The sequence below is a fragment of the Penicillium maclennaniae genome, assembly GCF_028827695.1.
Source record: "Penicillium maclennaniae strain IBT 15551 chromosome Unknown utg000001l:1.0-3280838.0:1.0-3283122.0, whole genome shotgun sequence".
NCBI lineage: Eukaryota > Fungi > Ascomycota > Eurotiomycetes > Eurotiales > Aspergillaceae > Penicillium > Penicillium maclennaniae.
This window is the reverse complement of record NW_026623213.1, coordinates 1,647,475-1,674,192: the sequence shown is the minus strand read 5'-3', so window position 1 is coordinate 1,674,192 and position 26,718 is coordinate 1,647,475. Positions and strand designations below refer to the sequence as shown.

General features: G+C 51.8%; 9 protein-coding genes across 9 annotated transcripts; 7 read left to right on the top strand and 2 right to left on the bottom strand.

Moving 5' to 3' along the window:
• Positions 1–3,595: 3,595 nt before the first annotated feature.
• dspD (putative protein-tyrosine phosphatase) lies at positions 3,596–5,641 on the top strand (the record flags this gene model as incomplete). Its single annotated transcript, XM_056962317.1, has 1 exon — positions 3,596–5,641. The coding sequence occupies one exon, from the start codon at positions 3,596–3,598 to the stop codon at positions 5,639–5,641; it is 2,046 nt and encodes a 681-aa protein (XP_056827320.1).
• Positions 5,642–6,535: 894 nt separating this feature from the next.
• Positions 6,536–7,646, top strand: N7477_000653 (putative S-adenosylmethionine-dependent methyltransferase; the record flags this gene model as incomplete). The annotated part of the gene is made up of 2 exons (XM_056962316.1): positions 6,536–6,594; positions 6,755–7,646. 2 exons carry the CDS (start codon positions 6,536–6,538, stop codon positions 7,644–7,646), a joined length of 951 nt encoding a protein of 316 aa, XP_056827319.1.
• Positions 7,647–10,321: 2,675 nt separating this feature from the next.
• Positions 10,322–11,926, top strand: N7477_000652 (putative C2H2 finger domain protein; the record flags this gene model as incomplete). The annotated part of the gene is made up of 3 exons (XM_056962315.1): positions 10,322–10,348; positions 10,437–10,921; positions 11,098–11,926. Coding segments are annotated over 3 exons (1,341 nt in total), but the record flags the coding sequence as incomplete, so codon positions are not given.
• Positions 11,927–13,502: 1,576 nt separating this feature from the next.
• N7477_000651 (Ribosome biogenesis protein RLP24) lies at positions 13,503–14,135 on the bottom strand (the record flags this gene model as incomplete). The annotated part of the gene is made up of 2 exons (XM_056962314.1): positions 13,503–14,073; positions 14,131–14,135. 2 exons carry the CDS (start codon positions 14,133–14,135, stop codon positions 13,503–13,505), a joined length of 576 nt encoding a protein of 191 aa, XP_056827317.1.
• A 180-nt stretch (positions 14,136–14,315) lies between these two features.
• On the top strand, positions 14,316–14,801 carry pam18 (putative mitochondrial DnaJ chaperone (Tim14); the record flags this gene model as incomplete). Its single annotated transcript, XM_056962313.1, has 4 exons — positions 14,316–14,366; positions 14,421–14,494; positions 14,546–14,599; positions 14,663–14,801. 4 exons carry the CDS (start codon positions 14,316–14,318, stop codon positions 14,799–14,801), a joined length of 318 nt encoding a protein of 105 aa, XP_056827316.1.
• A 1,097-nt stretch (positions 14,802–15,898) lies between these two features.
• atrR (transcription factor atrR) lies at positions 15,899–18,765 on the top strand (the record flags this gene model as incomplete). The annotated part of the gene is made up of 6 exons (XM_056962312.1): positions 15,899–16,093; positions 16,156–16,283; positions 16,337–16,698; positions 16,755–16,898; positions 16,943–17,990; positions 18,057–18,765. The coding sequence occupies 6 exons, from the start codon at positions 15,899–15,901 to the stop codon at positions 18,763–18,765; spliced, it is 2,586 nt and encodes an 861-aa protein (XP_056827315.1).
• A 614-nt stretch (positions 18,766–19,379) lies between these two features.
• On the top strand, positions 19,380–22,090 carry N7477_000648 (ATP-dependent metallopeptidase FtsH/Yme1/Tma family protein; the record flags this gene model as incomplete). The annotated part of the gene is made up of 3 exons (XM_056962311.1): positions 19,380–20,135; positions 20,159–21,251; positions 21,303–22,090. The coding sequence occupies 3 exons, from the start codon at positions 19,380–19,382 to the stop codon at positions 22,088–22,090; spliced, it is 2,637 nt and encodes an 878-aa protein (XP_056827314.1).
• Positions 22,091–22,735: 645 nt separating this feature from the next.
• Positions 22,736–23,905, top strand: N7477_000647 (uncharacterized protein; the record flags this gene model as incomplete). The annotated part of the gene is made up of 1 exon (XM_056962310.1): positions 22,736–23,905. The coding sequence occupies one exon, from the start codon at positions 22,736–22,738 to the stop codon at positions 23,903–23,905; it is 1,170 nt and encodes a 389-aa protein (XP_056827313.1).
• Positions 23,906–25,320: 1,415 nt separating this feature from the next.
• On the bottom strand, positions 25,321–26,488 carry N7477_000646 (DUF1295 domain protein; the record flags this gene model as incomplete). The annotated part of the gene is made up of 2 exons (XM_056962309.1): positions 25,321–26,052; positions 26,120–26,488. The coding sequence occupies 2 exons, from the start codon at positions 26,486–26,488 to the stop codon at positions 25,321–25,323; spliced, it is 1,101 nt and encodes a 366-aa protein (XP_056827312.1).
• Between the last annotated feature and the right edge of the window lie 230 nt (positions 26,489–26,718).

The following is a 26,718-nucleotide window of genomic DNA, read 5'->3' as shown; positions in this document are numbered from 1 at the left end:
TGCGCGGTTGCACATATAGGGCGTGTGTAGCGTAATATGCTCGTGTCTCCATAAGGTTCGATCTATATCGATGGAAGTTTCGAACGCCTTTTCCCTTTCGAACGCCTTTTCCCAATCAAAATTCGTGGATTTTCCAGAAGGACATCAAGCCCGCCTTGCTTTCCATTGTTTCTTTCCATGGACATCTCAATATGCCTCGTGTCGGACACGTTCCTTTCCGTAGCAACAAACAAAGGCAAGGAACCTTGGTACGGCAATATCAAGAACCGTGGATCTTCAACCGAGCCATTCCACTGTTGTCCACCAGTACTCGGCAGTTTCCCAGTAAGTGGATAAATCAAAATTTAGGTCAAAGTTCAAGATCGGAAGAATTCCGTCTCGTTCGATCTTGCAATGTGAATTGATTTTCCACGTGATTCATGCTTGTTTTCCTGTGCCATGGGGTGCGAGTATCTTGCATTACAGCTATAGGGGTCCCTCAAATGACATGCCGGGTTTGTAAGCGACCTAAAATACCGTGGTCTCATGCATACCTTCGATGACACTTGACGGGGTAAATGGCTGGACGGATATTGTCTAGGAGCCACCAGAGAGGGTTCCGGGGAGTTCTCTAGAGGTACTTCATAAAAAGAAGGAGCCCACTGCCGAAAACCCGAGATATGGAATTTTGGTGTCCAGGTTCACCGGGGGATATCTGGAGGCTTTTTCCGATTTCTCCTTGACTTAATACTTGTCCTTTCTCGAAAGACCCGAGGGCTTAGCCCCATCCATGGAAGCCCGCTCTTCAACCCAATGTTTGGTATACAAATATGGGTAGGGCAATACATGCATGGAAGAAGTAGTTGCTACCTCTGGGCTGATAGTATGCTTCTGGCATAGTCTGCTCAATAGCCCTGCAGACGAAATGGACATTGTCCATCTTCATCTTCTTATCTGTAACTGAAGCAGCAAGGAGGCGCGTGATGAAGAAGCGCCATGTGCAACCCCAGCATCGGGTGGACCCGACCAAGCGATATGAAGTGTTGCATCTAGACTATATTGATCTTTTCATCGGCGCCCCAGATCAGCCATAGCCGAGAACAGTATATATGATACACATGCGTCGATTGGCTTTGGCGTCTGATATTGACAGCAAGGGCCATGAGTGGCGGGTGAACCGAAATCACGACACTTGATTTACCGCGGCCGGGGGCAGTGACATGGACCCGTCGACCAACGGGAATGCTTCCAAGCGAGCTCCTGGGTGTGTGGCAAACGGGCCCGAAACATAGTTGAAACACCGATCAACGTAAGCCACGCTCGGACAGGCTGTTCAAAAACAAAAATAGAAACCTGTTCATTTCTTGAATCGCTTGGAAATGTAAGAGGGGGATGTCATCAATCTGTAACGTGCTGAGACGAACCTGTACTGTATTGCAACCATAGTACGTACCCCATTGAGAGGGCTAGGGGAAACGAGAGCACCAAGGTGGTCAGTGGTTGGTTGTCGGGTGGTTGGTGCATATGCAGATCATTCCACAACACAGCTTTGATTGTAGTCTTGGCTAGAAGTCCTTGATATACGAGAACCCCATCTCTCCCCGTCTCTCCCCTGTCTCTCCACTCGAGCGTACGAGTTTCAGGGTGGTCACGGCGTCCACGTGGGAAAACCGGATCGATCATTTTAGGACGGGGAAGATCGTGAATTTCCCTTCTGCATTCCGAGAATTGAGGCTCCTAGGAAGTGCTAAGTCAAATGTGAGTGATGCGGTGATCTCACGGTGAGGCTAATCCGTTCAAATCTTCAAGATGTCTTAACACGAAGTGAATCTGAAAGAAGCAACAATCCACGAGAAGAAATACGATAGGCTACGACGGGCGCCAAGGGCCGCTGAGGGCTTCGCTAGCGTGAGTCTGGCGTGTTTCAGAATGCATACGCCAGATCCACCACGCTCCGGGGTTTCAGAATGGCAGAATTCGGTGCCCCTCTCTTACTCCACCCTGAGACTCGATGAATTAACACGGAACTATGAGGTGGTCGAAGATTTCCTTGGGTCAGCCAGCCCACCGTTCACCCGACGTGTCCCGTATTTACCCTGTGTACTGTCACTCCGAGGGAATTTCTAAGGGGGCTCTGCTCGCAGCATATGCGATGAATGCAAGTACATAGGGCCGTACGCCATAGCCATTCAACACCCCCTGCTCACGACAACCGTGCACAGACACGGGTCGGACAGGGCTGAATTTTCGTGTATCGAGGAAGTAGGATGTCGGGAATAGGGAAAAGGAAGCACAGAGGAATTGCATATCTCCACACCATGCCGTCGGATTTCTCAGTCCCTGGGACTTTCTGGACTTGCCACCATACCGGATTACCATGTCGTACAGAAAGACGGATCTCCAGGTGCCAGGGCATCCAATGACCGAGTGCTCCCTAGGAACTAGTGAAGAACAGGCCGAAGCATGTGCGAACGCGGCATCCCCAAGGCTCAGCGTATTGTGGGACTGTGGATCCCGGTACTGTTCGAGAAATCCGAGCCATCGCACCATTCCAGGCCTAGACATTTTTACTAGAGTCTAAGGTAGAGTTTAGAGTCTAAGGTAGAGTCTAAGGATCGAGTACCGTACAAACGCAATCTGGACACGCAGAACACACATTGGCGGCCTCTCACGGTGGTGCATTTGGCGCCGACGCAGCACCATGACGCCGGGCGGCTAAAATTAGAGAGGCCAACCGTCATTGGCACGGGCAGCTGTGAAGTCCCCAGCCCCCGAGCCCTTGATCTACGGGCGTCCATTGGCGTCCTCCGGCCGCCGCCTCCACTGCCCAAATTACGGGCCCGCAACAGATCTCTAACATGTATCAGAGTTGGGTTTGGGTTGTACACCTAGATAAAAACAGTAAGGGTCCTGCTTGTTCCCCCTCCCTATAGCCGGCACCTTTTTTTTGTTTCCTCTCCCCTCCCTCCCTTTGACCTTCCATCTCTCCAGGGCATTGTTTTTGCTTTCTCTCCTTTGCATTCTCGTTCCCCGGAGGAACGACCTAGGCCCCTAGGCCCCCACCACGGTTCTATCCTTTCGACCTAGAGACCCTTTCACACTTCGAACTCTCAACTTTCAGCCTTCGACCTTCGACCTTCAATTCTTATTCTCCAGTTATACACACCTGTCATTCTTCAACCGCTCTATCATCCAATGCTCTGGACTATTCAATCAAATCGGCACTAGATTTTACCAGACGTTGCAAGGTGTCACTGATCTACCCGGTGGCTTTTGATTTGGTATGTGAGGCACCAACCCCAGTGTCGAGCGCGCCTCTTCCTCTCACTTCACCACGATTCTGCGTGACTCGTGCATACGGAACCTTTGAAACAGGGGAGTCTGTTTTGCATTGTCGTCGATTATCGCTTGTCCCTTGCAGCGCGCCCGCCACCCTCGATTCATCCCCCGAACAACGTCACTAACCGTCCCTTGAAGAGCCCTTCGCGCAGGTAGCAAACACCACCTCCGAATGCCCCTCGAATCCCTGTGATTACTTGATACCTGAGAGAAAGCAAAGGCGGGTTTGGAAGGGAGGTTTACCTTTCACACGCGCCCGTCTTCAAGCCTCCAAACCATGCCGGTACAAACCAGCCCACCGTCCTTTCCGGACTCGTTCCCGTCGTTCATGTCCGTCTATGGTGGCCTGTCCCCCTACAAGCAAGACGAAAATCAGTATCCTCTCCAGGTTCCGGCACATATTCCCATCAACACCTCGCGACACCTCCTTCTTTCTCCCCACCGCGAAAGCGTGTCGTCCGCGACCTCGGCCTCGACCGAATCATCTCCCACCACCACGATATCCCCATTTGATTCCCCATCAACCGGAGATATCTCTCCAAGCTCCTCTCCAGAATCACCGTCGGCTATGCCTTTAACTTACGCCAAATTTATCCCTCCCACTCGTCCCATGGAGATTCCGCCGCACGCCATGATGCCAATGGAGAGATCCAAACTATCGCCTGCCCCCAACAAGGAACGTCCGGTTTCGCCAGGTCGTCGGGAGCGTAACCTGAAGAACCTGTCCTTGCGAATGCCGCCGCCGTCAGAGTCCCGACCTCCCATTGCCACAGCCTCGGTCGTGGAGACATCCTCCAGACACCATCTTCTAGCCCCACCTTCTCCTCTCCAAATCCCCCAGAAGAGCAACAGTGGCAGACGGCGTCCTGCGAATCTCACCATCCGGACACCGGCATTCGACAAATCGTTCTCTAGCAGCATATCGGAATTAGTTCCCCAGACACCGCTTGGTCGACAGTCCTTACGACACGCGGAATCCTCGCCTTCTCTTGCTTCTATTACCTCGCCCGGCTTTGCTCCTGTGGGTGGTATGCAGCTGCCACAGCCCATGACACACCACGGTACGCTTCCGTTGTCAGGTGCATCGTCTGAGGGTACTGCTTCGCCTCTTACGCCTGTCCCAGACGGTGGATCCGCATTATCAACGCGCGTCCTGCCCGGACTCGAGGAAGAAGATGATCACCTCGATTCACGAGAGTCCACGCGTAAAGCTTCGCGTGGCTATCCGGATGGACCTATCAGGATATACGACACGGGCGTGTTTCTGTATCTTGAACCGACCGCGGAGGAAGCTAGTAAATTTGATGTAATTGTGAATGTCGCTAAGGAGGTTAAGAACCCGTTCGACACTGAGCAGAAAGAGCGAAACGACACCGTCATGAGTACTTGGCGCAATGCCTCCCGAGCCTCGAAGCGTTTCTCTGGCGGAGATCCTCAGACTGCTGTCTCTGAGATCTCATTCAAATCCGCATTCGAATTCCAGCCCTCCGACTCTGAAGTGACGACACCATCGACTGCTACGCCTGACTTCGGTTCAACTCCAGAGTACGTCCACGTCGGCTGGGATCACAACTCCGAAATCCTCGACGATCTGTTGCCGCTGTGTGAGCTTATCGATGAGCGAATTGCAGAGGGCCAGAAGGTGCTTGTGCACTGTCAGTTGGGCGCCAGTCGTTCGGCGTCATTGGTCATTGCGTACGGTCTGTACAAAAACCGGAACATGGATTTCAACTCCATGTACGGGGCAGTCAAGGAACGCAGCCAGTGGGTGAGCCCGAACATGAGCCTTATCTATCAGCTCACAGACTTTCGTAACCGGCTCCTACGAGGCTCTCCCTCGCGCCCTGCTCCTCGTGAGTGGTTTGTCCAGACCGGTCGGAGAAGCTCTGAGCCTCAGGTCCCACGAGCAGAGACGGAAGACTCGAACCGGCCGCTCTTTCGTGGTCTGGCGCAAGCACCGTCAATGGGATGCCTCGCCCTCCCGTCCTCCAACAGTCGTCCCCGGACTAGTGACAACGGGAGTCGATCACCCAAACGCAGTCTGTCTCCGCGTCCCCTGCCGTTTCGGACGAAATTCCAATCCATCGAGCCCGCATTTGGGCGACGCCGAGGTTTGCCGCGTAGCGTCAGCAGCTGCGACCCTCTCGTGCAGACTAATGTGTTTGTTCGCGACATCCCAGATCCCGCATGCGGGGGCATGTTTTCTCCCAGAACCACTGGGTTCCTGGCCCCCCCCTGTGCGACCGCCCCCTCGTACCATCGACACCGTTGCGGAGGACGGACCGGCCTGCAACCCGGTAGAGTATGCACAAGCGACAGCTGACCCTCGCTCGCCTCCCATGGGAGGCGAGCGACTCATCATGAGGAACATCGATGAGTTCCTATAATTCTACCGCCTTCACCTTCGTGACCACTCGAAGCAGGCATGAAACGATACCACGACCCGACATTTTGCATGTCTAGATTCCGATCTTTGAGGAATATTCCCTTCTACCCGGCCTTCTTTCCCGATCCTTTTCATTCTTTTCCTCCAGTCGCATACCCCCTTTTGACTGGGCTGATGATCTTATGACCAAAGCAGGCTTTGCTGTCGTTCATCGCCTTCTACTTGCATCTTCAATTCTCGCCCACGCTCGTGGTGATTTGACCACTTGCTGGCTTCTATCACTTGAAAACCCTTGACTCATCTCATTTCCGGCGTCATCGGGTGTGAAAATGACCTTGAACCTTTTATTTCTTTCATACTAGGGCATCCCAAAGACTCTCTGCCATTTGTTGGGAGCCCGGTAAATGTAATATTATTGCGGGAAACCGGATACTGGGCCGAGACCTTCGCCCTTTGCATTGGCTGGCCACCACATTGCAACTTTCGCTACATTTTCCTATCTTCTAGCTTGTCCTTGAGACAAGCCTTCATCAGCTCTTGTTTCCTGTCTTTTGTCAATCGGTCCATTCCTTGACCGAACGGTATACTGGATGGGCGGATTAAGGAACAATAAATACCCCCTGTGCGCAGTTGAATAGAAATGGACAGCTTCGAGCGTGACTTATTTCGTGAGGAGATCTTAAGAATGTATTACAAAGTAATGATAGAGAGTCTCTCAAAGTGTCCATATACTCGGATTCGCAGTTGTCCCAGCTGATAGCTGATAAGCATCTTCCATCTCCGCAATCCCAAATTTTCACGCGCAACTAACGACCCCAACACACCACCGCAATGGCAGAAGAGAATCAACCAGCCTACCTCTCACCCAGTGAGCTCGGCACCAAAGACTAGTATGTAACCTTGGATGTCTCTCATGCGGGAGCCTCTTCACTCTCACCATCCGACTTTCCCCCACGTTACCCCTCGCCGCGGGGCACATACAAGCAAAAAGCACCAAAAAATAATTCCCAATGGCATGAACTTGAAGTCAAAATTGACCTATTTACATAGCTGGGAAACATATTACGCCCGCACCTTGGCCCACATCTCCAACCCCACAGACTCAACCAAGCCCGAAGACGACGCCGACGCCGACGCAGATTCCGACTCGGACGTGAACGACGAAGACGATCCCGGCACATCCTGGTTCTCCGAACACAACGCGCCTCAAAAAGTCCTCCACTTCCTCACCCGCAAATCCTTCCCCTTGTCTCCGCGCAATACCCGTAATGGCGCAGCGCAACCTCAGATCCTGGACCTGGGAACGGGCAACGGGAGCATGTTAGCCCTGTTACGCAAACGAGGTGGATTTACGGGCGAGATGGTTGGAGTGGATTATTCTGCGCGGAGTGTTGAATTGGCAAGGGAATTGCAGCGCTCGAGGGGACATTCTGCTTATCGTACTGATTCCGAGGAGGAGGATAGTGAGGAAGAGGATGACGATGAGAATACAGATGGATATGAAGCTGGGAATAAGGCACCGGGTGAGGCTTTACTTATTCGGTTTGAAGAGTGGGATGTCCTTGGTTCAAAGGCTTGTCTTTCCCCATCTGGGGATGCTGTTGAGGTCACTGGTGAGGCATTGGATTGGTTCCCTTACCAGCAGGGCGGATTCGATATTGTGCTTGATAAGGGGACTTTCGATGCCATCTCCTTGGCGGGTGATGCGAAGGAGACGAGGGTTTGTGAGCGGTATCCTGATATTGCGAGGCGGTTGTTGAGACGGGGTGGATTCCTTGTTGTGACGAGCTGCAATTGGACGGAGGATGAGCTTGTGAAGTGGTTTACTGGGGCCGAGGGAAAGGATCGACTGGTTGTTTGGGGACGTGTGGAATACCCGCGGTTTCGATTTGGGGACAGGAGGGGCAGGGAGTGTGTACGGTGTGTTTCCAGAGAGTTGTAGATGCTTGATGCCGATATCTACGATCAATAGATGTAACGATGAATGTCCATTTGAAGTCATATTCACCTGCGATCTATTATCGTAGGCTCAGTCAGGTATGTATGAAATGCGAGTGCGCTTTGCCTCCATTCTCAATGCGCTTGAATGTGCTTGATCACTTGCGATCTTGGCCCAGCGGCGCCAATGGTCGGAGCTCTCTCCTTCACACACAGGAAGCTACTCCTGTGTGACCTTCCATGTCCTCTGCTACAACCAGAGCCGAGCTTCATAGAGAATGCGCACGTAGTGGTCTTCTCTTTAAATGTGTTCATACCGTTGGTATCCTCCTCCAGTCGGGCTGTAACCTTTTCGGACTGCTTTCCGCCCTAGGCGGGGTAAAAGGGGCCCATGAGTTCGAGCTCGCCATAGTGCGGGGATGAGTAGGGTAGATGCTGGCCTGGATGGCCGAATGCCAGAGTGTCCTTTTGGAAATATACCAGACAGGAATAACTTCAAAAAGACGTCCATGTCAACCTCGAGCTTCTCATCGACCTTGTTGTAGTGTTTCTTTACACGCCAAAGCTCGCGCGGATATAATGCCGAGTTGGTGAGATAGTGGGGCCAAGACCGCAGATACACCTGAAGCGTTGTGCTCGGATCTGGCGACTGCCTGAATTACTAATCATTAATAGTTCATATTATGTTATTCCATGTTTTTCATTTAAAAGAGAAAAATAGATCAACACGGGATTTGTGGGGTCAGAGCGTCCAAAGGACCATTGGCCTATCACCAAGTATGGCAGTGCATCGTGTGATTTTCTTATCGCGAAAGTCGAGTGATTTGCACTGTTTGTCGGACCATGTCATAGTGGAGTGCCCATTGCGAGACATGTATTGATTCAGCTGAAGACCCATAATTAAATTTAGTGTCGATTTCAACACTTGTGAATATTATTTCTATTTTCTAAGTCCTTGTTGATTTATTATTATTATTATTATTATTATTGTTTTTTTTTTTTGCTTTTTCTTGTTAGTGTCATTGCACGACGTCAGGTGGGTAGCTATTGAGCTATCCTGGGAAAGACTGGCTAGAAGAGGCGGTACCTGTACACTAGACCGAGAGCACGCTAGGACTTGCAGGAACCCATGTTTCTGCGAGGGGTGTTGCAGCCGGAGGAATGCACCAGAATGTCTTTGGTCACTAAAGGAGAGAGGGGGGGCCAAAATTACTCGGCCCAGGCGCATTTCAGCTGTGAACGTGAGCTTGGACTCTCGGAGTAATGATCCTTTCCGGCGCCGCGTTAGCGTGCCGAATGGCGCGACTGAGAGGAGATCTGATCGTCGGGAAGCATTGCCCAGGGCGCCTACGCCTGCGCCTCTCTTTCATGGTCCACGGTGGCTGTGAGAGTGGCAACCTTGAGTACGTCCCTCCGACTAATACCAGGGGAAGACTTACGATGTTAATCTTGGACAACCAAAAGTCTCTTGAAGACTCGTCCAGGCAGGACGTCACCTGAGTGAGTCACAAGATCAGGTGACTTCTCCTATCAGGTGCCCATTACCCACTTCGTCAAATCCAGTTTGCGCTCCATTGCTCTGATGTCATTGGATCCACCACGAGGTCCTAGACCGGTCGATGCCCTGCAGGTGATCGGGGCTGACTGGTACTTGGGTGCTCGGTACTCTGTTATTGCCCTGTATTGCGCTCAGGTGCCTATCAACGTGAGATCCAGGTACCTGAGCGCCCGGTACACTGGGCTTGCTGGCTGGTCAGGAAATGGTTTCCATTGGCATCCCCTCTTGTGATCTTGGGCGGGTGATCGTCAGGCAACGGATGTACACTGGGGGGTCTGCTCGGTGTCCTCGGTGCTGTACACCGAGAGAGAGTCATGATAGAGCATCCAGTCTCTACCGCGTGTCTCCAGTGGACACTGGTGACATTGCGCTGACCTTATCCATGGGTGCCTGGGCCAGGAAAATGTGACCTTGAAACCTGTCCTCGGTCCCTAGGCCGGCGAACCACTCTTACCCAGAATAGTCGCCTATTTGTCGCTCCCAGTTTTGGAAGATAGGTCGCTTGACAAGAGGAAATCGGTGGTTGCGGGTAGCCAGACAGGACTGGAGCAGGTTCACAATCAATGGGATCCGGAATGGAAGCGAAGTGGAGCCCGTGGCTATCGCATCATCCCAAGGAGGGCGCCGGGCACGGCGCGCACACAGGCCTTTGGACGCTCACTCAAGGAGGATGAAGGGCAAATAAATAGAAGTTTGAAATGAGCAGGGCACTGCGACAATAATAGCTCCCGTAAAACCAAAAAACACAAACCCGATACACGGTGTTACAGGCGAGGATCCTCTTCCCCCGCATGCTCAATGGGAAAGGCCCCCGCAAAGCAATGAGCGATTTTGGTGGGCCACACTGCCATACCGGACATCTCCTTCTTTCTCCCCTTCCTTTTTTTTTTTTGGTTCACCTTTCCACACCGGACTACACACCCTTTTTTTTTGCTTCCTTCTTCCTGGCTTCTTCGAGCCTCACACCTCTCGCTCCGCTACTGCATTCTCAGTACCTCGAATCGTTCGACCTCCGCTAACCGCGCAACCCACTCGACCCTCCGCGTCATTCCACCAACTTCCACCCGGGAATTGAGGGTACCTCGCTTCATTGAAGGCTTTCAAAAATTCGATTGCCAGAAAGCCCTCTCACCATGGCCTCGTTCAAGGTATGTGGTCAACACGCCATTTACGGTTCCTGAGTCATTTGGCTGGGTTCCTAGGCTGATGATGTGGCCGTCCCGGCCCGCTCTATAGGAATTGTCTCTCTCGCGTCCCCTCAACCCCAACCAGCGTTCCCACGCACACTCCATTTCACTCGGTGCCGTCAATGCCAATCATCGCGTCACCCGCAGAAAGAGTGTCACCACCTCGACTGCCAATGCCGTGGCCGCGATCGCGGCGTCGATGAAGGAGGGCGGAGAGTCCTTGTCGCTCCCTATGGCCGCGCACCGCCGCAGCCTCGGGGGCCGCAAGGGAGTGGATTCCGCTTCAGTGGGAAGTCCGTCCGGCTATGCTTCATACCTGTCTCGTAGCGTCAACAGCCCCAGCCAAGAGCCTGTGCCTCGCAAATCCTCGCCGAGCACCTCCGAAGCGGACGGCAAGTCCATTCTCAAGGGTCGCAACCGCCGATCCAGCGAAGCTGGTTTGATGAAGAGCGATGGGAAACGCAATCCGGCGGACCTCCGCTGTGATCGTTGTGGGAAAGGGTACAAGCATGGCAGCTGCTTGTCCAAGCATATGTGTGTATTTCCCCCTTGCGCCCGTCCTCTCCCGCTCGATCGGAGAAGATGCGCCACGTTGGCTCTGTACAGGTCGCCTTCGTGGTCCATCCAACTTCCCCTCCGTCATTCTCCCCTGACCACCCCTTGAATTTTCTGGTGGCATCCGGTTGACCTTTTTTTTTGTGGTCTCTTAGGTGGGAACACGACCCAGCCTGGAACATTACCTCGAAACTTCTCATCTCCAAGCACCAGCAGGTCCAGCTGCTCGAGGCGGCCTCCGTGCTGGTGAACATGAACATTGACGAGGAGCCCGAAGAGTCCCCCGAGGCCGACTCGGAACTCTCCTCTGGCTCTCCCGGCGCCTTGTCAGAAGTCCGTGATGGCATCAGCTCGGCCGAGACGACGCCGCCCCCGCTGGACGAGGAAGAGGACGATGACTTTGAGATGTCCGGCATGCCGGCCAACTGGACGAAGCGCCCGAGCATCAGCAACGCCTCGGCCTTTTCCCGATCTTACCAGTCGATTCCCTCCAGCTCCTATAACGAGAGCGCTCCTCTCCACTCCCCTGCCTTCTCCCACTTCCGCAAGTCGAGCGTCGATACCCGTCCCTCCACCGCGGATACACGGCTGCACGAGGATGATGAGGCTGATTTAGCCGCTGCCATCGGATTGTGCAACTTTGGTACTCCTCGGACCAACCCCGTGGCTAACACTCCCGATGTGCCACCTGTACCTCCATTGCCGGCTCGCTACTTGGATTCGAGCAGCCACCAAAGCTCTGGCCTGGCACAACCTAGCGCTATGAGCGAGGCCCTTCGCCGCGAATCCAACGCCGAACTCTTCCTCTCCGCCTCTCTCAACCCGTCGCAATCTTACAAGGTGTCAGATCTACGCGGAGCACGAGGCGGCCAAGCCACGGCTCAGGAGACCCGCCAACGTCGCAACGCCGATGTGGACTTTGGCAGCCGCACATCTCCCACCGACGACGATGACGACGGTGTCTTCGGCCGCATGGAGGAATAATTATTCTCGCCAGCTCAGAGCCGGCCGCCGCTGCGGCTCAGCGCCGCGCGACGACTTCTTCACGACGAAATGTACGAGCTTGAGCGTTTTTGTCTTGGGCAACTTCTTGTTTACACGTTTACCTATACATGCGCACTGCATAATGAAGGAATAGACCTTGAACCTAGTCGGGACCTGAAGTTGTCATGACTTGGGGTACAACCGGTCTACTCTTCGCAAAACAGTGTGTCTAAAGAATTTCGGGATTCCTCCAATGCTCCGTTGGAATTCCATGTATCATGTCTCTTTGGCCCTATCATTCTTTTCTTTTTTTTTTTTGTTGCCCATTCACCCTTGCTAGTGTTTGTTTTCTTTTTGTTCCTGGAAACCCCCATAAATGGCCTTACTTGATTGACCGGCGCATATTCACCATTCATATCCCATACCTCTTGAGCTCGTCTGCTTCTCTTTCTTTTGTGTTCGCCTCATGCTCGCACATATACACCTATCTGTCCCCAAACCTCATCACCCGTGTTCTTCCCATCCACTCTCATCCATGCTACTTGCCATTTGGCATTCCCTCTACCGTGTGTACTTACATCCTCGAACGGGGCACGCAATGAATAAACCCATGAAACTAAATTTGTTCCTCCGTAGAAGTTTGTAGATGTCTTGCGTTGTATGACTTATTAGTTTTTCTTTTTCCTTTCTTCCTTTCGCTTTCCCTGTCTTTCCCCCCCATTGAGGAGAATTTGTTCAGCACTAGTGCTTCTTCAGCATCTCTGCGGCCAAAGTATGGCTGAAACCATATGCAGGTCCAGAAGGAACCTTCAAAGGAACCTTGGAGCCCGCTGAGCCGGTTTTAGCCGCTTGAGAGGGGTTCTTTGTTGTCTACGTGCTGACGGGACTGGACCAGTCGAAATCTTGCAAGGATTGTAAGGTCTTTTCACATGTATCATGATCTTACACTGTATTTCGGGAATTTTTGTCTGGCGTATGTGATGAGCCGATCAGTTGTATGCACAGGTCTATCTCCGTTGAGGGTTTCAGACGTGGCTGAATTTTGCTCCTGTTGAATAGGCCGGGGTATTTTACGGCGGTCTGGTGCCAGGGCCTAGAACCAATTTCACATTGATTCAAAGGATATCATGCTTGCCTCTTTCTAGAACGATTTCAAAATTTGATACAGATACTACTACGATCAGTCAAGTCTCGACGCGTCATGCTCAAGTACTCCTTAGCAAAGACGACTCAACAAGCCAAGAGGTGAAGAGTAAGACTGCAGAAAGGAGTTTACACCTGGAACATGTTTGTGCAGAAGAATATCTTGATTCTTTCTAATCGATAGAGTTATATCAAATCGCCCAAATGCCCCCAACTTCTGAGTGGCACTGAGATGAAAATTGATGAATGAAAAGATTGCGTGTAATATTCTTCACTGGTAGCCCGTCGGATGTAAGACGTAGAGCCGGTGATATCGATTGCTTTTGAGGAAGAAACACCATGATTGAATGAAATGCAAGCCCAACTCCAGGATCGTATCGTCGAAATAGCGGTCGAAACATAAGAAAAAAGTCCCAGATGAAAGCCCATGCCTTTAGTCGAGTTGCATCTCGTCCTGCACTCCACCATCGACCAACAGCTTCTTCTTCTTCCTCTGCTGCTCCAGCAGATCCGCACCGTGCACCCGGTTGGCGGCCTTGCTCTGCTCAGCCACCATGGGTACACCCTCCTCGCGGTCGCGCAGCTCCTTGCGGATAAGGTGCTCGCCCTCGGCGACGACCTTGCGGTCGGCCTCGCGCTGGCGGTCGCGAGCCAACTTGCCAGCCAGACGACGCTTGGTGAAGACACGCTCGCGGCGTTGACGGATCTCCTCGACGCGCTGCATGGCGGTAACGGTGGCGGCCACCAGGTTGCGGTCGTACTTGACGGGGACGTTGCGCTTCTTGGCGAACTGGGAGAGCACCAGGGATGAGTCGACGATCATCTCCTTGCCACGGGCGGCACGGTGGCTCTTGGTCCACTTCAACTTGCGGGGCTGACGCTTCATCTTGAAGTTCTTGTGGCACTTGGACCGACAGAATCGGAATTGGCGGGCGTCATTGCGGACGAATGTGATACCCTTCCCCGGGAAGGCGGGGCGGGAGCAGAAGTGACAGGTTTCCACACTGGAGGACAGAGAGTTAGCTGATGTGTTTGAACAGGGAAATCTGATGTGAACGTACCGCATGGTTACTGATGTGTGGTTGTTACTGTGTCGCAAGAAGTTTTTTTTTTGAAGCTTCGGGCGGCGTGGAGGAGTGCCGCTAAACCCAATCGGGACTCGCGCGCTGACTTTTATCCCGCGACCCTTTCGACTCGAATTGCCCGAGATTCATCGCCCTCTCGTCGTTCATCCTATCTGTTCCCCATGGCTTCCGTCCTTACTGTTGGTCTCGGTGTTGGCGTGGCTGCTTTCCTGGTAAGTTGACTGATCGATATTTTCGGGTAAGTACCTGAACTGACTGTTTCGCAGGGTCGCGCTGGCTTGGTCGCCTATCGCCGCTCGAAGGGAGGCGTCAACGCCGCCGGAAAGGCTTTCTACAAGGGGTACGTGTGATTTCAGGGTCTGCATGACATTATCATTGACATGTTATTTAGAGGATTCGAGCCCCGCATGAACCGCCGTGAAGCCTCCCTCATCCTCGAACTTCCGTATGTACATCGGCTTTAATATCCACATCCTTGACCTGGGCACTAACTTAACCATGTTCGCAGTGAGCGTACCCTGAACAAGGACAAGGTGCGGAAGAAGCACCGTCAGCTCATGTTGCTCAACCACCCCGATCGTGGTGGCAGCCCGTACTTGGCCACCAAAATCAACGAGGCCAAGGAGTTCCTCGACAAGCATACGTGATATGATCGAATCAACTTAACTTGACTTGGCTTGACTCGACTCGGCCGCCTCCGAATCAATTTCTATGATGTTGGACATAATCTCTTTGAGGAAGACGGCAGATTGTCGCACTCGGGCTTCATGTCCGAGAGACTGGCCTATTTTGGGTGCATAGCGTGGCGTTTGGTTATCATTTACCGGGGCAAGGGACCGAATGAAGTGGTTTCCCTCTTCCTGCTTGTACTTTATGCCTTTTCACATATTCGATTAGATCGCCACTCCAATTGTACTATCTTGTATCATATCTTACTATTGAGCATGCCATAGCATCTACACTCCCAATCTATTAACCCGACCCTCTGGGCGCCATATCCGATACTTTCCCAGCGGTCCAATCCATGTAAATCACAACTTCATATTTTGCGGACCTCTCAGCAGCTTGCCGATCTCTTCTCGGTCCAGTCCCCGCGATTTTAGAAGGCGCGGTTTCACCTAGTCAACGATCCGGGTCCGACTATCCCACCTTCGGCTCGGTCTCGCACATTATGCTCGTATCGATCGGATACAATGAGGGGTCTCATTTTGAAGCCTGAAACTCGCGCCGGTCAGCCATGAGCATCCGAGCGAGATCACGGCTCCAGTGAAGGCGTAGAACGGGCACTAGACGGACACGCGTTTACCCGGACGAAAAGGACGGAGTTCTCACACGCAAACTCACCGCACCGTCAGCCCGCTCTTGGCCTCGGAATCGGGCTTAAGCGGCTCCGGTCTTTCTTCAAGGCAGCAACAGGCGTCACTCGTATTTCGTACTTTATACGCGAATTATACCCCTGGCTCAAAAAGAATAACGTAGCATCTAGTCCGTGGGTCCGGAGGTCCGTTGAGTCAGCTTCCTCGCCCAAAGTCCGGAGCACAGAACGTCAGGGACGAACGCTCATACTAAGGTTCGCCTCTCGGATGCGTCATCCACGCCGGTCCACTATCAATCTCTCTCTGATCTTCGACTTCAGGGGAGAGCTCCGGAAAAAACTACTCTCCGACACGATAGCCCCGCAACGTCACCATATTTAACACCACCTTCCTCTGCTCCACCCCGCGAGTTTCCACGCGAAGAAAAAATGGACGGCACCGGGGACGACGATGGCATGGGCTTCGACATGAAGTCCATGATGATGAACCAGCAGTCCCAGCTCTACGGCAACTACTCACAAGACGGACAGGTGGCCGGTATGTCTGGAGGTTCTATGTACGACGATTCGGCGTTCGGCGTGGGAGATGAAACCAACGATGCGAAGCGACGAAGGATTGCGAGGGTGCGGACAAACTACCGGCTCCATGCCAATGGCATATGCTAATAAGGTTCTTTGAGCTATAGGCTTGCGATATGTGCCGGAAAAAGAAGATCAAGTGTGACGGCAAGATGCCAAAGTGTTCACACTGCATCAACTATAAGACGGACTGTGTCTTCACGCAAGTGGAGAAGAAGCGTAATCCACCCAAAGGGTATGGTCGCTACTGAAAATGCCTCTTTTGGTTTCTGACACATCGTAAAATAGAGCGAAGTACATCGAAGGTCTGGAGAACCGTTTGGGACGCATGGAATCTCTTCTGCGTCTGTCCGGCCTCTTGTCTGAGGACGACAATGGAAAGACGGATCTGGGAACGCTGGAGAAACGACTGGCCGATCGAACGAATGCTTTGAATATGGCGAGGAACTTGAAACAGTTTAACACCCCGAGTGCAACCCAGCAAACGTCAGCCTCTCATAACACCACACCCCGCATGGATTCCCATTCCAGCCCGCATACCGACGCCACATCCCCCAAGTCGGAGAAACAGTCTGAAGGCGAGGTCGAGGCGCTGTCGGATATGATGTGCTCATTGGTAACCAATAATTGCGGAGAGACTCGGTATATTGGTATGGTTCCCTACAAAGTGGATGATGCAGATCACACACTGACAATCGCATCACAGGTTCCTCGTCTGGATTCTCGATCTTCTCACCAAAGGGGATTCAATGGGTCAACGAAAAGACAGGAGATACTTCTTTCCAAGATATGATTTCGTCGGCGTCCGTTGATGACAACAAGTGGATGTACTGGAAACCGGAGATCTTCAGTGACATTTTCGCCCGCCGTGTCTTCAAACCACTTCCCCGAAAGAGGAGGCTCTGTCACTATTCAAGGATTTCTTCGATAATTTTAATTGTATGTTCCCGCTTTTCCACGAGGCGACATTTATGCATCTGGTCGAGCGACAATACTCTCGTGACCCTTACGAGGGCTCTGGGTGGTGGGCGAGTATCAACGTTGTACTTGCCATTTCCCATCGTCTCCGTGTCATGAGCAACCTAGTGCCTCATGAAGAAGACAAGAAAGCATGGTTATATCTGAAGAACGCTATGGGTGTCTTGACAGAATTGACTATGCGGAACACCGACCTATTGAGCGTGCAAGCCCTCTTGGGTATGTCGCTCTTCCTACAGGGCACTCCCAACCCTCAGCCTGCTTTCTTCCTAGTGGCTGCGGCAATTCGTCTCTCGCACAGCATCGGCTTGCACAAACGGGGATCGGCCTTTGGATTAAATACTGTGGAGGTGGAGCAGCGAAAAAGAGTCTTTTGGATTGCGTACTGCCTTGACAAAGACATCTGCCTTCGATCTGGTCGACCACCAGTGCAAGATGACGATGATATGAATGTCGAATTGCCCAGCGAAGACCCGCCAGACAATGTTGGTAATGTCCCGCTCGCTAACGGCAAAGGCAAATTCAACCTCTTCAGATCCTTGTGCGAGTTCGCCACAATTGAAAGTAGCGTGTACAAGAGACTGTACTCTGCCAAGGCATCGAAACAGTCCGATGGCGAACTGCTTAACACTATTGGCGAACTTGACAAGGAGTTGGAGGACTGGAAAGACAACATCCCAGTCGACTTCCGCCCCGAACATGAGATCCAGGCAACCCACGGTCCCCTCCTGCTCCAGGTTGTCGTTCTCCATTTTTCATATTATAATTGTCTTACCACGATTCACCGTATGTCTGTGCACCACGGATACTGGACCAGCCGTCTATCAAATTATGCGATTCAAGGCCTAAACGCTCGGCCCTTGAACCCAAGGGTCTTCTTGTCGGCAGTCCTCTGCGTGACCGCTGCGAGGGCGTCAATCAATTTGATCAAGTACATACCACAGGGAGACTTTGCTTGTGTCTGGTACGTGCTCTCGAGCTTTTTGGAGCTTTTGAATCTCGAATGGTCAACTAATTCAAATCGCTGCAGGTTGATTCTTTATTATCCAGTCTCCGCACTTGTGACTCTCTTCGCCAATATTCTCCAAAATCCGAACGACGGGCGCGCCCGTTCCGACGTCAAGCTGATGAACGTTGTCGTCAATTTCCTCTCTACTCTTGTCTCCGATGAATCCAACGGCAGTATCAGGCGTATGCTGGGTCTATGCGGCGAGTTCGAGAGAATCGCCAAAGTCGTCCTTGACAAAGCTGAAAAAGAAACCCACGCACGCAAGAAGCGCAAGAATGCACCGGAGGATGAGACAACCGAAGGACAGCGCGACTCCTCTGCCAATAGGCCTTCAAAGCCACCTCACTCTTCAGCTCGCTTCTCGCCCTCTACGTTTATGAACAATGCTAATGCCGCGGCACTTTCACCTGGTGATATCAATGGCTTTAGTGGAACCACCGGTATACCTCCAACCACTGGCATCTCTAGTGACCTACCAAGCAACATCAACTCGGTGCCTGGTCTCCAACAAGACTTCCCGGGCATGTTAAGTCCTGATCAAATGGCAAATCCTGGGTTCCACGACCAAGGCTCCTTTCCCGCCAGCCCAAACTTTGCGTCATTCCAACAGCCCTTTGTACCACAGGATCTCTGGCAGATGCCTATGACGATCGAGTGGGACTGGGCTGATATGTCTGCAAATTTCCCTGTCTTTGAAGCCGGGAGTGCTGGCCAGCCACCGGCACAATGATCATGATGCATGACTGATTGGGGACGTAAGAGTACCCCAAGGCTTATTTTTGCATTTGTTTGGATGTGCATGGCGTTCACGGTATCGGTACGGCACAGAATTTTTTCTCTTTGGCGCAAAATGGTTGTCTTGTCTCTCTATACTCATATCTCCTCTACATGTACATATAATACCTCCTATCCGTTAAGTTCCAAGACGGCCATATCTCAGCCTATTCTTCAAAATGTGCCTTGGCTGTCAGGTTACCGAGAAGTGATCTACAAACAGTGAAATTATAATCTAGATCGTTGAAGTGGCGGGCAACATACTCCAAAAAACCCCATGTATCAAACTCTATTTTCCATAGTGTTGTTGAGTCATATTCGTTTTCCTCGCGGCCGTTTGTATTACGTAGTAGCGGTTAACCCCGCTTAAGTCCATCTCTGGGCTTCGACTGTGTTCTGATGACTCAGCTCGGAACGGCGTGAATTTTCCGCCGAGACGGCAGCTCCAGAGCTTCCACCTCAACGTCGATTCCCTTTATGGATTGCGCGCAGTTGTTCATCGCTGCTGTCCTCGATTGATCATCCCTTTCCCCCGCTTGAGCAGCCCTCTGGGCTTCCCTTTCCTCGACCATGGCCGCCCTTCTCCGACGGCCAGGCAACATTGCTCGAATCTCGAGGAGAGCCACCGATTGCCTCACCCGCACAGGCCCAGCCTCGTTGCGAGTGCCTCCGGCTCGACTTCCATCCCTCATCACCCCATACCGTATCCGAACTTATGCCACCGATGGCCCCGGCGGCCCGACGCCTCCGGACAACAAGCCGAGCAGCGGGCCAGAGAATAATGGTCGCAAAGATGAAGATTCGAAAAAGCAGGAGGACCCTAAGTCTGTCTTGAGCGAAGAAGAGCAGAAGCAACTGGATGCATTTGTCAAACACATTGAAGGCCGTCTGCCCCCATCACAGCATGAGCAGCTTCATGAGATGCGGAAACAGTTCATGAAGGAAGGTATGCCAACGGAGGTGAAGAACTTCGTCGACAACCACCGAAACGCATCGTTGATGGACTACCTTCGGATGACAAGATTCCTATTCAAATTTACCAGCCAGCAAGCCGATAAGCAGGCAAAGAAAGACATGGAGAATATGTTTAACCAGGACAAGTCGACCGAGGAGTGGCAGAGAAAAGCCGAGGAGGCAAAGAAGGAGAACGAAAAGTCGCAGAAGGGCAAAGAGGAGTCTGGCCCGAAAGATCAAAAGAAGCAGAAGGACAAGCAACAGATTCCTCCTCCCGGCAGAGTCTTTGAATTCCGTTTCGATCCCGCCTCTTTCCTCGTTACCGCTCTTGTCACATACTACGTCTACCGATCCTTCTTCCCGGCGAGACCGGTGCGCGCGATATCACCTGGCAGGAGTTCCGCTCCAATTACCTCGATAAGGGTCTTGTGGAGAAGTTGACTGTATCCAACGGCAGCCGGGTCCGGGTTGACCTCAACCGCGAAGTCGTGGCTCAAGCGCACCCCGAGTCCGGTGGCCAGGCAGTGAGTCACGTTTACTTCACAATTGGATCTGTCGACAGTTTTGAGATGAAGCTAGAGGCTGCTCAAAATGAGTTGGGCATTCCACCCCACGAGCGGATTCCCGTTGCGTATGTCGACGAAGTTCCTTGGGGTAGTGCTCTGTTGTCCTTCGCTCCTACATTGCTCCTGATTGGTGGTATCTTCTGGGTCTCACGTCGTGCTGGAGGTGCTGCCGGTGGTCAGAGTGGCATCTTTGGCATCGGCAAGAGCCGTGCCAAGCGGTTCAATCACGAGTCTGATATCAAGATCAAGTTCTCTGACGTCGCTGGTATGGACGAGGCCAAGGTTGAGATCATGGAATTCGTGAGCTTCCTAAAGCAGCCCGAGCGCTTTGAGAAGCTTGGTGCGAAGATTCCCCGTGGTGCTATCCTGTCCGGTCCCCCTGGTACCGGTAAGACGTTGCTTGCCAAGGCTACCGCCGGTGAATCTGGTGTGCCTTTCTTCAGTGTTAGTGGTTCCGAATTCGTCGAGATGTTCGTCGGTGTCGGTCCCTCGCGTGTCCGTGACCTGTTCGCCAATGCTCGCAAGAACACTCCTTGCATTATCTTCATTGACGAAATCGATGCCATCGGTAAATCCCGTTCCAAGTCGAACTTTGGTGGCGGTAATGATGAGCGTGAGAGTACCTTGAACCAGATCCTCACTGAGATGGATGGTTTCAACACTTCCGAGCAGGTCGTCGTTCTGGCTGGTACCAACCGACCTGATGTGCTTGACAAGGCCCTTATGCGACCTGGCCGTTTCGACCGACACATCAGCATCGACCGCCCTACCATGGACGGCCGCAAGCAGATCTTCAACGTTTACCTGAAGAAGATTGTTACTGATGAGAATCTGGAGTTTCTCAAGGGCCGTCTCGCTGCTCTAACCCCCGGTTTCGCCGGTGCTGATATTGCCAACTGTGTGAACGAGGCCGCTCTTGTTGGTAAGTTTATATGAATTCAAGTATTGGAAGCTATGCTAACGTCTGATACAGCTGCCCGTGAGAACGCTGAGAAGGTTGTGATGAGGCACTTCGAGCAAGCTATCGAGAGAGTGGTTGGTGGCCTTGAGAAGAAGTCCCTTGTGCTGTCTCCCGAGGAGAAGCGCACTGTTGCCTACCACGAGGCTGGCCATGCCATCTGTGGCTGGTACTTCCAGTGGGCTGACCCGCTTCTCAAGGTCTCTATCATCCCTCGTGGACAGGGCGCTCTGGGCTACGCCCAGTATCTCCCTGCTGGCGGTGACACTTACCTGATGAACGTCAACCAGATGATGGACCGCATGGCTATGACCCTGGGTGGGCGAGTTAGTGAGGAGCTTCACTTTGACACCGTAACTAGCGGTGCTAGCGATGACTTCAACAAGGTTACCCGCATGGCTACCGCCATGGTGACCAAGTTCGGAATGTCGAAGAAGCTCGGCTTCATCTACTACGAAGAGGACGGTCAGCAACAGATCCAGAAGCCTTACTCCGAGGACACTGCCCAAAGCATCGACTTGGAGGTGCGCCGCATCATCAACGACGCCTACAAGAAGTGCCGCGACCTTCTCACCGAGAAGAAGAATGAGGTCGGCATCGTCGCCGAAGAGCTCCTTTCCAAGGAGGTCCTCAGCCGTGACGACATGATCCGACTCTTGGGTCCCCGTCCCTTCCCTGAGTCCGGCGAATTCTCCAAGTATTTTGACGGCAGGAATGGCGAGACCATTGCCCCGCCTGAGCCTATGACGAACCCTGAGGAGACCCTGGGCAAGGATGGTCGGGATGAAACCCCGATTCCGTAAACGGTCCGAATTGACGGTTTGTGTTTTGTACTGATTTGGACTGCATTTTGGCAAATTCGCAGGGAGTGATATCATCGCGGTACTCCTTGGGGGTTTCTTTTTCTTTTGTGTATTTATGGACTTGCATCTGTTTCTTTCCATCTTTAAATCCCCTCTCAATGCTCTTTTCTCGCCCACAATGTCTCGACCACTCTCTTCAATCATGTCGCAATCGAATATGAAGACCCCTTTCTACTCATCTTTTCTCGTTATTTGAACTCTCTTTTGGGAGTTCGTGTACAATTGTGTCGAGTGTATATTATAAAGATCTTTGGTATCAGTTTTTGGTCAAGTGGATTCTGCCTCGTAGTCATCTAATTGGTAACATACCTTGATACTGCGTGAGAAGAGGTGTCAATGTACTTTCAAAGATGCGTGAGGCTTCATACTGTTCTTTGTAATGCACCTCTGAGTTGTGTAACATCACATAGTCGTGTCAACAATGCAAGTGACTTGTCTCGCATCTCATTAATAACAGCCAGACAAGACACCCGTACACAATGAAATTTGAAGAGATATATGACCAGGCGCGTTGAAAAGGCCTGTCCATCTGCAATAGCATCAATTGAACATTCGCACTCCGCAAGTTCCTAGAATACCTCAAGGATGTTCCGGAAATCTCAAGACGACGATGAGCGATCAGTTCGAAAACTCTATAAGAGGCCGGAGGGCATGATTCAGCAAACCGCCTCACGCAGAGGATCGATAGCTGAAGAAAGACAAATCGCCAAGATTCGCAAGGACCGACCGAACAATATAGCACAGCTGGACAATGGCATCCCAAGAGATCTCATTGAGAAGGAATGGAAGCCTGCCCAGCTGCAGAATTGGAATTGGTCGAATATTGTGCCAAGTCGTTCGTCAACCCTGCAAGAAGCAGGATCGAATGATGAATCCAACCGGCCAGCTCCAGTACACTTCAGAATCGAGAGAAAGCCAATACCAATACTCAGTGGAGCATCCAGCAACAACAGCCACAGCAGACAACCGACAAAGGGGTCTTTCTCGTGGCCGAGATCACCAGGCAGGAGTTCAGAGCTACCAAAGCCGTCCAATATAGAAGAACATCTTGCACAGATCCCCGCTCCGACACTGAATCGTTTCTATCAAAACAGAGACGTCGATATCATTCTCACGGGACCTGAGAATTATTCCTGGTGGGCTATGAATAAGAAGCGCCAATTCATCGAATCCAACGCGTGGCTGACAATTTCGGAAGACCTAAGCTGCGTGCCGGGAGAAAGCAACTACCAGGTGCACCACCACAATCTGTTCAAAATAGCCTGGTTCGGTATTATGGAAAGTGTGTCTCCAGAGATACGTCGAATTCTCAATGTCGACTGGCGGGGTAATCCGCGCGGAGCTTGGCTCTACCTGGAGAGAACGTACGGTTCAGTATCGGCAACCACGCTTTGTTCTATGAGGGGTGTCCGCGACATGCTTGATCTCAAGTACGACGATTGTGGATCTTTGACGGATTTCCTTGGTCTCATGGTGCAATATTGCCGTGCAATCCAGTGTAATCAGCAGGGAAAGCAGGGTACTGAATGGCTGTGGTGTCAATTTATTCTGGTGAAATTGGGGCCAAAGTGGGCGCCTTGGATTGCTGACTTGATGGATCAAATTGAAGAAATAGACAGTCCTTTAGACTTGTTAGTAGATATGCACCGATTGGTGGAGGAACTTTTGAATGAGGATGAAGAGTGCAAGAAGGCGGAGTTTCAGCGGCGCACAACTGCCGGAAAAGATGGGAAGATGAGATTTCCTTTACTTTGATCTGCTCGGAAAGCCTTGCATATGGCTTTATAGACGATGATCCTGGCTCATATATTTTCACAGACTTAGAAGCGAGTTGGAAGCTTTCATTGATGGTTCATTCCCATTTCCTATCTTTTCTGAATCGATCAAGACGAATTCAATCCCGGATTCTGGAAGAATTGATCTAGTAGAGACTACCACATTTCTTAGAAGTGAGAAAATCTTAAGTGAATGTGGACTCACCCAATCCAAAGCCTCCGTACCGTCAATCATATCCGACATCGCCTCCATATATGGTAACGCGATACCAGAAAAGTTGTTTTGTTCTGAATATGGAGACATGTGACTCTCATCAGGATTGACCTGGACCGCATTGACTTTCTGAATCATCAGGTCTAGTGTGAGTGATGCTAGATGGGACTAAGGAGGAAAGTCGCCATTGCTGCCCCTATCTGCTGAGAAATTTGAAACCACGGAGCTTCTTCAATGCGAAATCTCGATCATCTTGCTGAAAGGTTTGCATCCTCACAGAGAGATCAAGACAGACTACCATGGCTGCCAAGAGAAAGTCATGGACGGTCAGGGCAGTGACCATCCACCGATCCTCATGTAGGCGTCCTCCGGGCAGGATTGCTCGGTAAAATTGGCGAGCAAAAATCTCAAGAGCAGCCTCCAAGCAATAACGCCGGGAGTGATCGTATGCGGGGTTATGGGGTCGTCTCAATCGTCAATTCAGCCTTGCATTATGTTGCTTCGTTGAAGGAAATCGATGTTGACCATGAAGACACGATATTCGCCCGCCTGAACAACCAGAGCACTGCAGATATGGCCATGCGGTATCCATTGTCGAAGCTACTGGTCCTCTTTGGAGTCCGAGCGTTCGCGAAAAGGCTGGAGAAAAGGAACGGCCCATTGATCGTCATCAACACGCCCAATCCAAGCTGGTGCAAGTCTCAATTAATGCGAGAGTCGAGCAGCGCTGGTATGCGTCTTGGAGAGCAGATGTCAGTACCTTGATAACTGTCAGGTGGAGAGGTAAGATATTTCATTCTAGTTTCGCGATCATCCCCGCTGATGCTTTTCAGGCCGTCTTGCACTGTCACCAATGCCAAAGGCGCAAGAATACAGGAAGCCTTGTTCAGCGAGATATGGGCAAAATTGGAAGAGATTTCACCTGGCATTAGCCTATGAAAATCGCAGTTGATGCTACCTTGTTCCTAGAAGAAGCTCTAGTATTACGTCCTTCGTGGCAATGAGTGCTGCACATCTGTCGTGTGACTTCTTTGTATGGAGATAACCAGGGCATTATTAGTATCATCTTGAGTTTGAACCATTTGCAACGCCTTTTTACATGTTGAAGATGTGCAGGTGTCGCCAATACAATTGCCCACTCGGTATACCAACATTAAGATTCCTTATTATACCTCTCTCATCTACTTGCTCTTCTTGTCCTCAACAGCCCCTGGCTTCTTAGCGGCCTTCTTAGCGGCCTTCTTAGCGGGCTTGGTCTGCTTGGCCTCAGCGGACAAGCGCGGGAGGAAGCGGCCCACACGAGCCTGGTACTCGCTGTACTCGGGGTACTTGCTGGCACTGATCGCTTCAGTAAGGCGAGTGCTTCCCTGGAAGATGGCCATGTAGCCCAAGAGACCGATTCCAGCCCACGAGGCGTAGGTCTCGGTGCGGAAGGCGCACCAGGCGTACATGGTGAACCAAACTGCCTGCTCAGCGACAAAGTTGGGGTGGCGCGACCACGACCAGAGACCGCTGACAACGAAGCCTCGTTCGAGGTCTTCGAATGTATATTGGTCCTTGAACTGCTCGGGGATGCGCGCATTGGTCTGGTACTCGTGCTTTGCCTGGTGGAAGTTCCATTGTTGCTGATCAGCGAAGAACTCGATAATAATAAAGAAGAAAGCAGCGCGCGAGAAGGCCAGATCGGCTAGACCAAAGTTCTCAAGGCCCTTGTTTTGCGCGATGATCACAAAGACATAGGTCGGGGCGGTGATCAGAAGGAGGAGCAGGGATTGGGTCACAGCGATGAAGGAGAAGTTGAAGATCGTGAAGAGAAAGTTGTTGTTAACTCTGGCGCGCACGATTTCCCAGCGGTAGTCCTCGGACCCGATGGAGTAACCTCCTTTGCGCCAATAGTTGAATGTCAAGCGAATCTTTTCATCGTAACATGAGTGAGCCCATTTGAACCGATCCGGATTCAGTTGAGAGTTGCGCACTTACACTCCACAAAATGCTGATGGCAGCGATAGTATCCAAAGTCTGAGTGCGGATTCCGGCTAAACGCGCCCATACGGCGAAGTGCACATTGTACAGTGCGGGCAGAATACTCCAGAACCGGTCCACCTGAGAGAAGTTTCGGTTGATTTCGGCAGCCAAGAAGAAGACCCCTGCAAGTACCAAGCAAATCGAAAGCGCGGAGATGAAGGGGTTCGTGGCGAGATAGACGGCCTTCAAGCTATGCAGATCCAGGCCGGCTTCGCGCAAGCTGGCGGGGAGCCACTCCAACTGGGCGAAATAAGGAAGGACGGTGAGCTTGAAGTTGGCGCAATCCGCCAGGGAATCAACATGAGGAAGCGGAAGACTCGACATTTTGGGACCCAAAACTTGAACAAGGACAGGGCTGGAAAGGAGAAGAGCACTCGGAGTTCGAAGGATGGGAGGTTGATGTTTGGATTACCTCATCGGGTAAGGCGGGATCGGTACTGGTGCCTCAGGATCGACGGCGCGTCGTCCTCAGGCATCCAACCCTCGCGTCCCAAAGTAATTCTCCGTTGGGATGCTTTATCTACGCTGTAGAATGGACCACCTCTAATTCGATT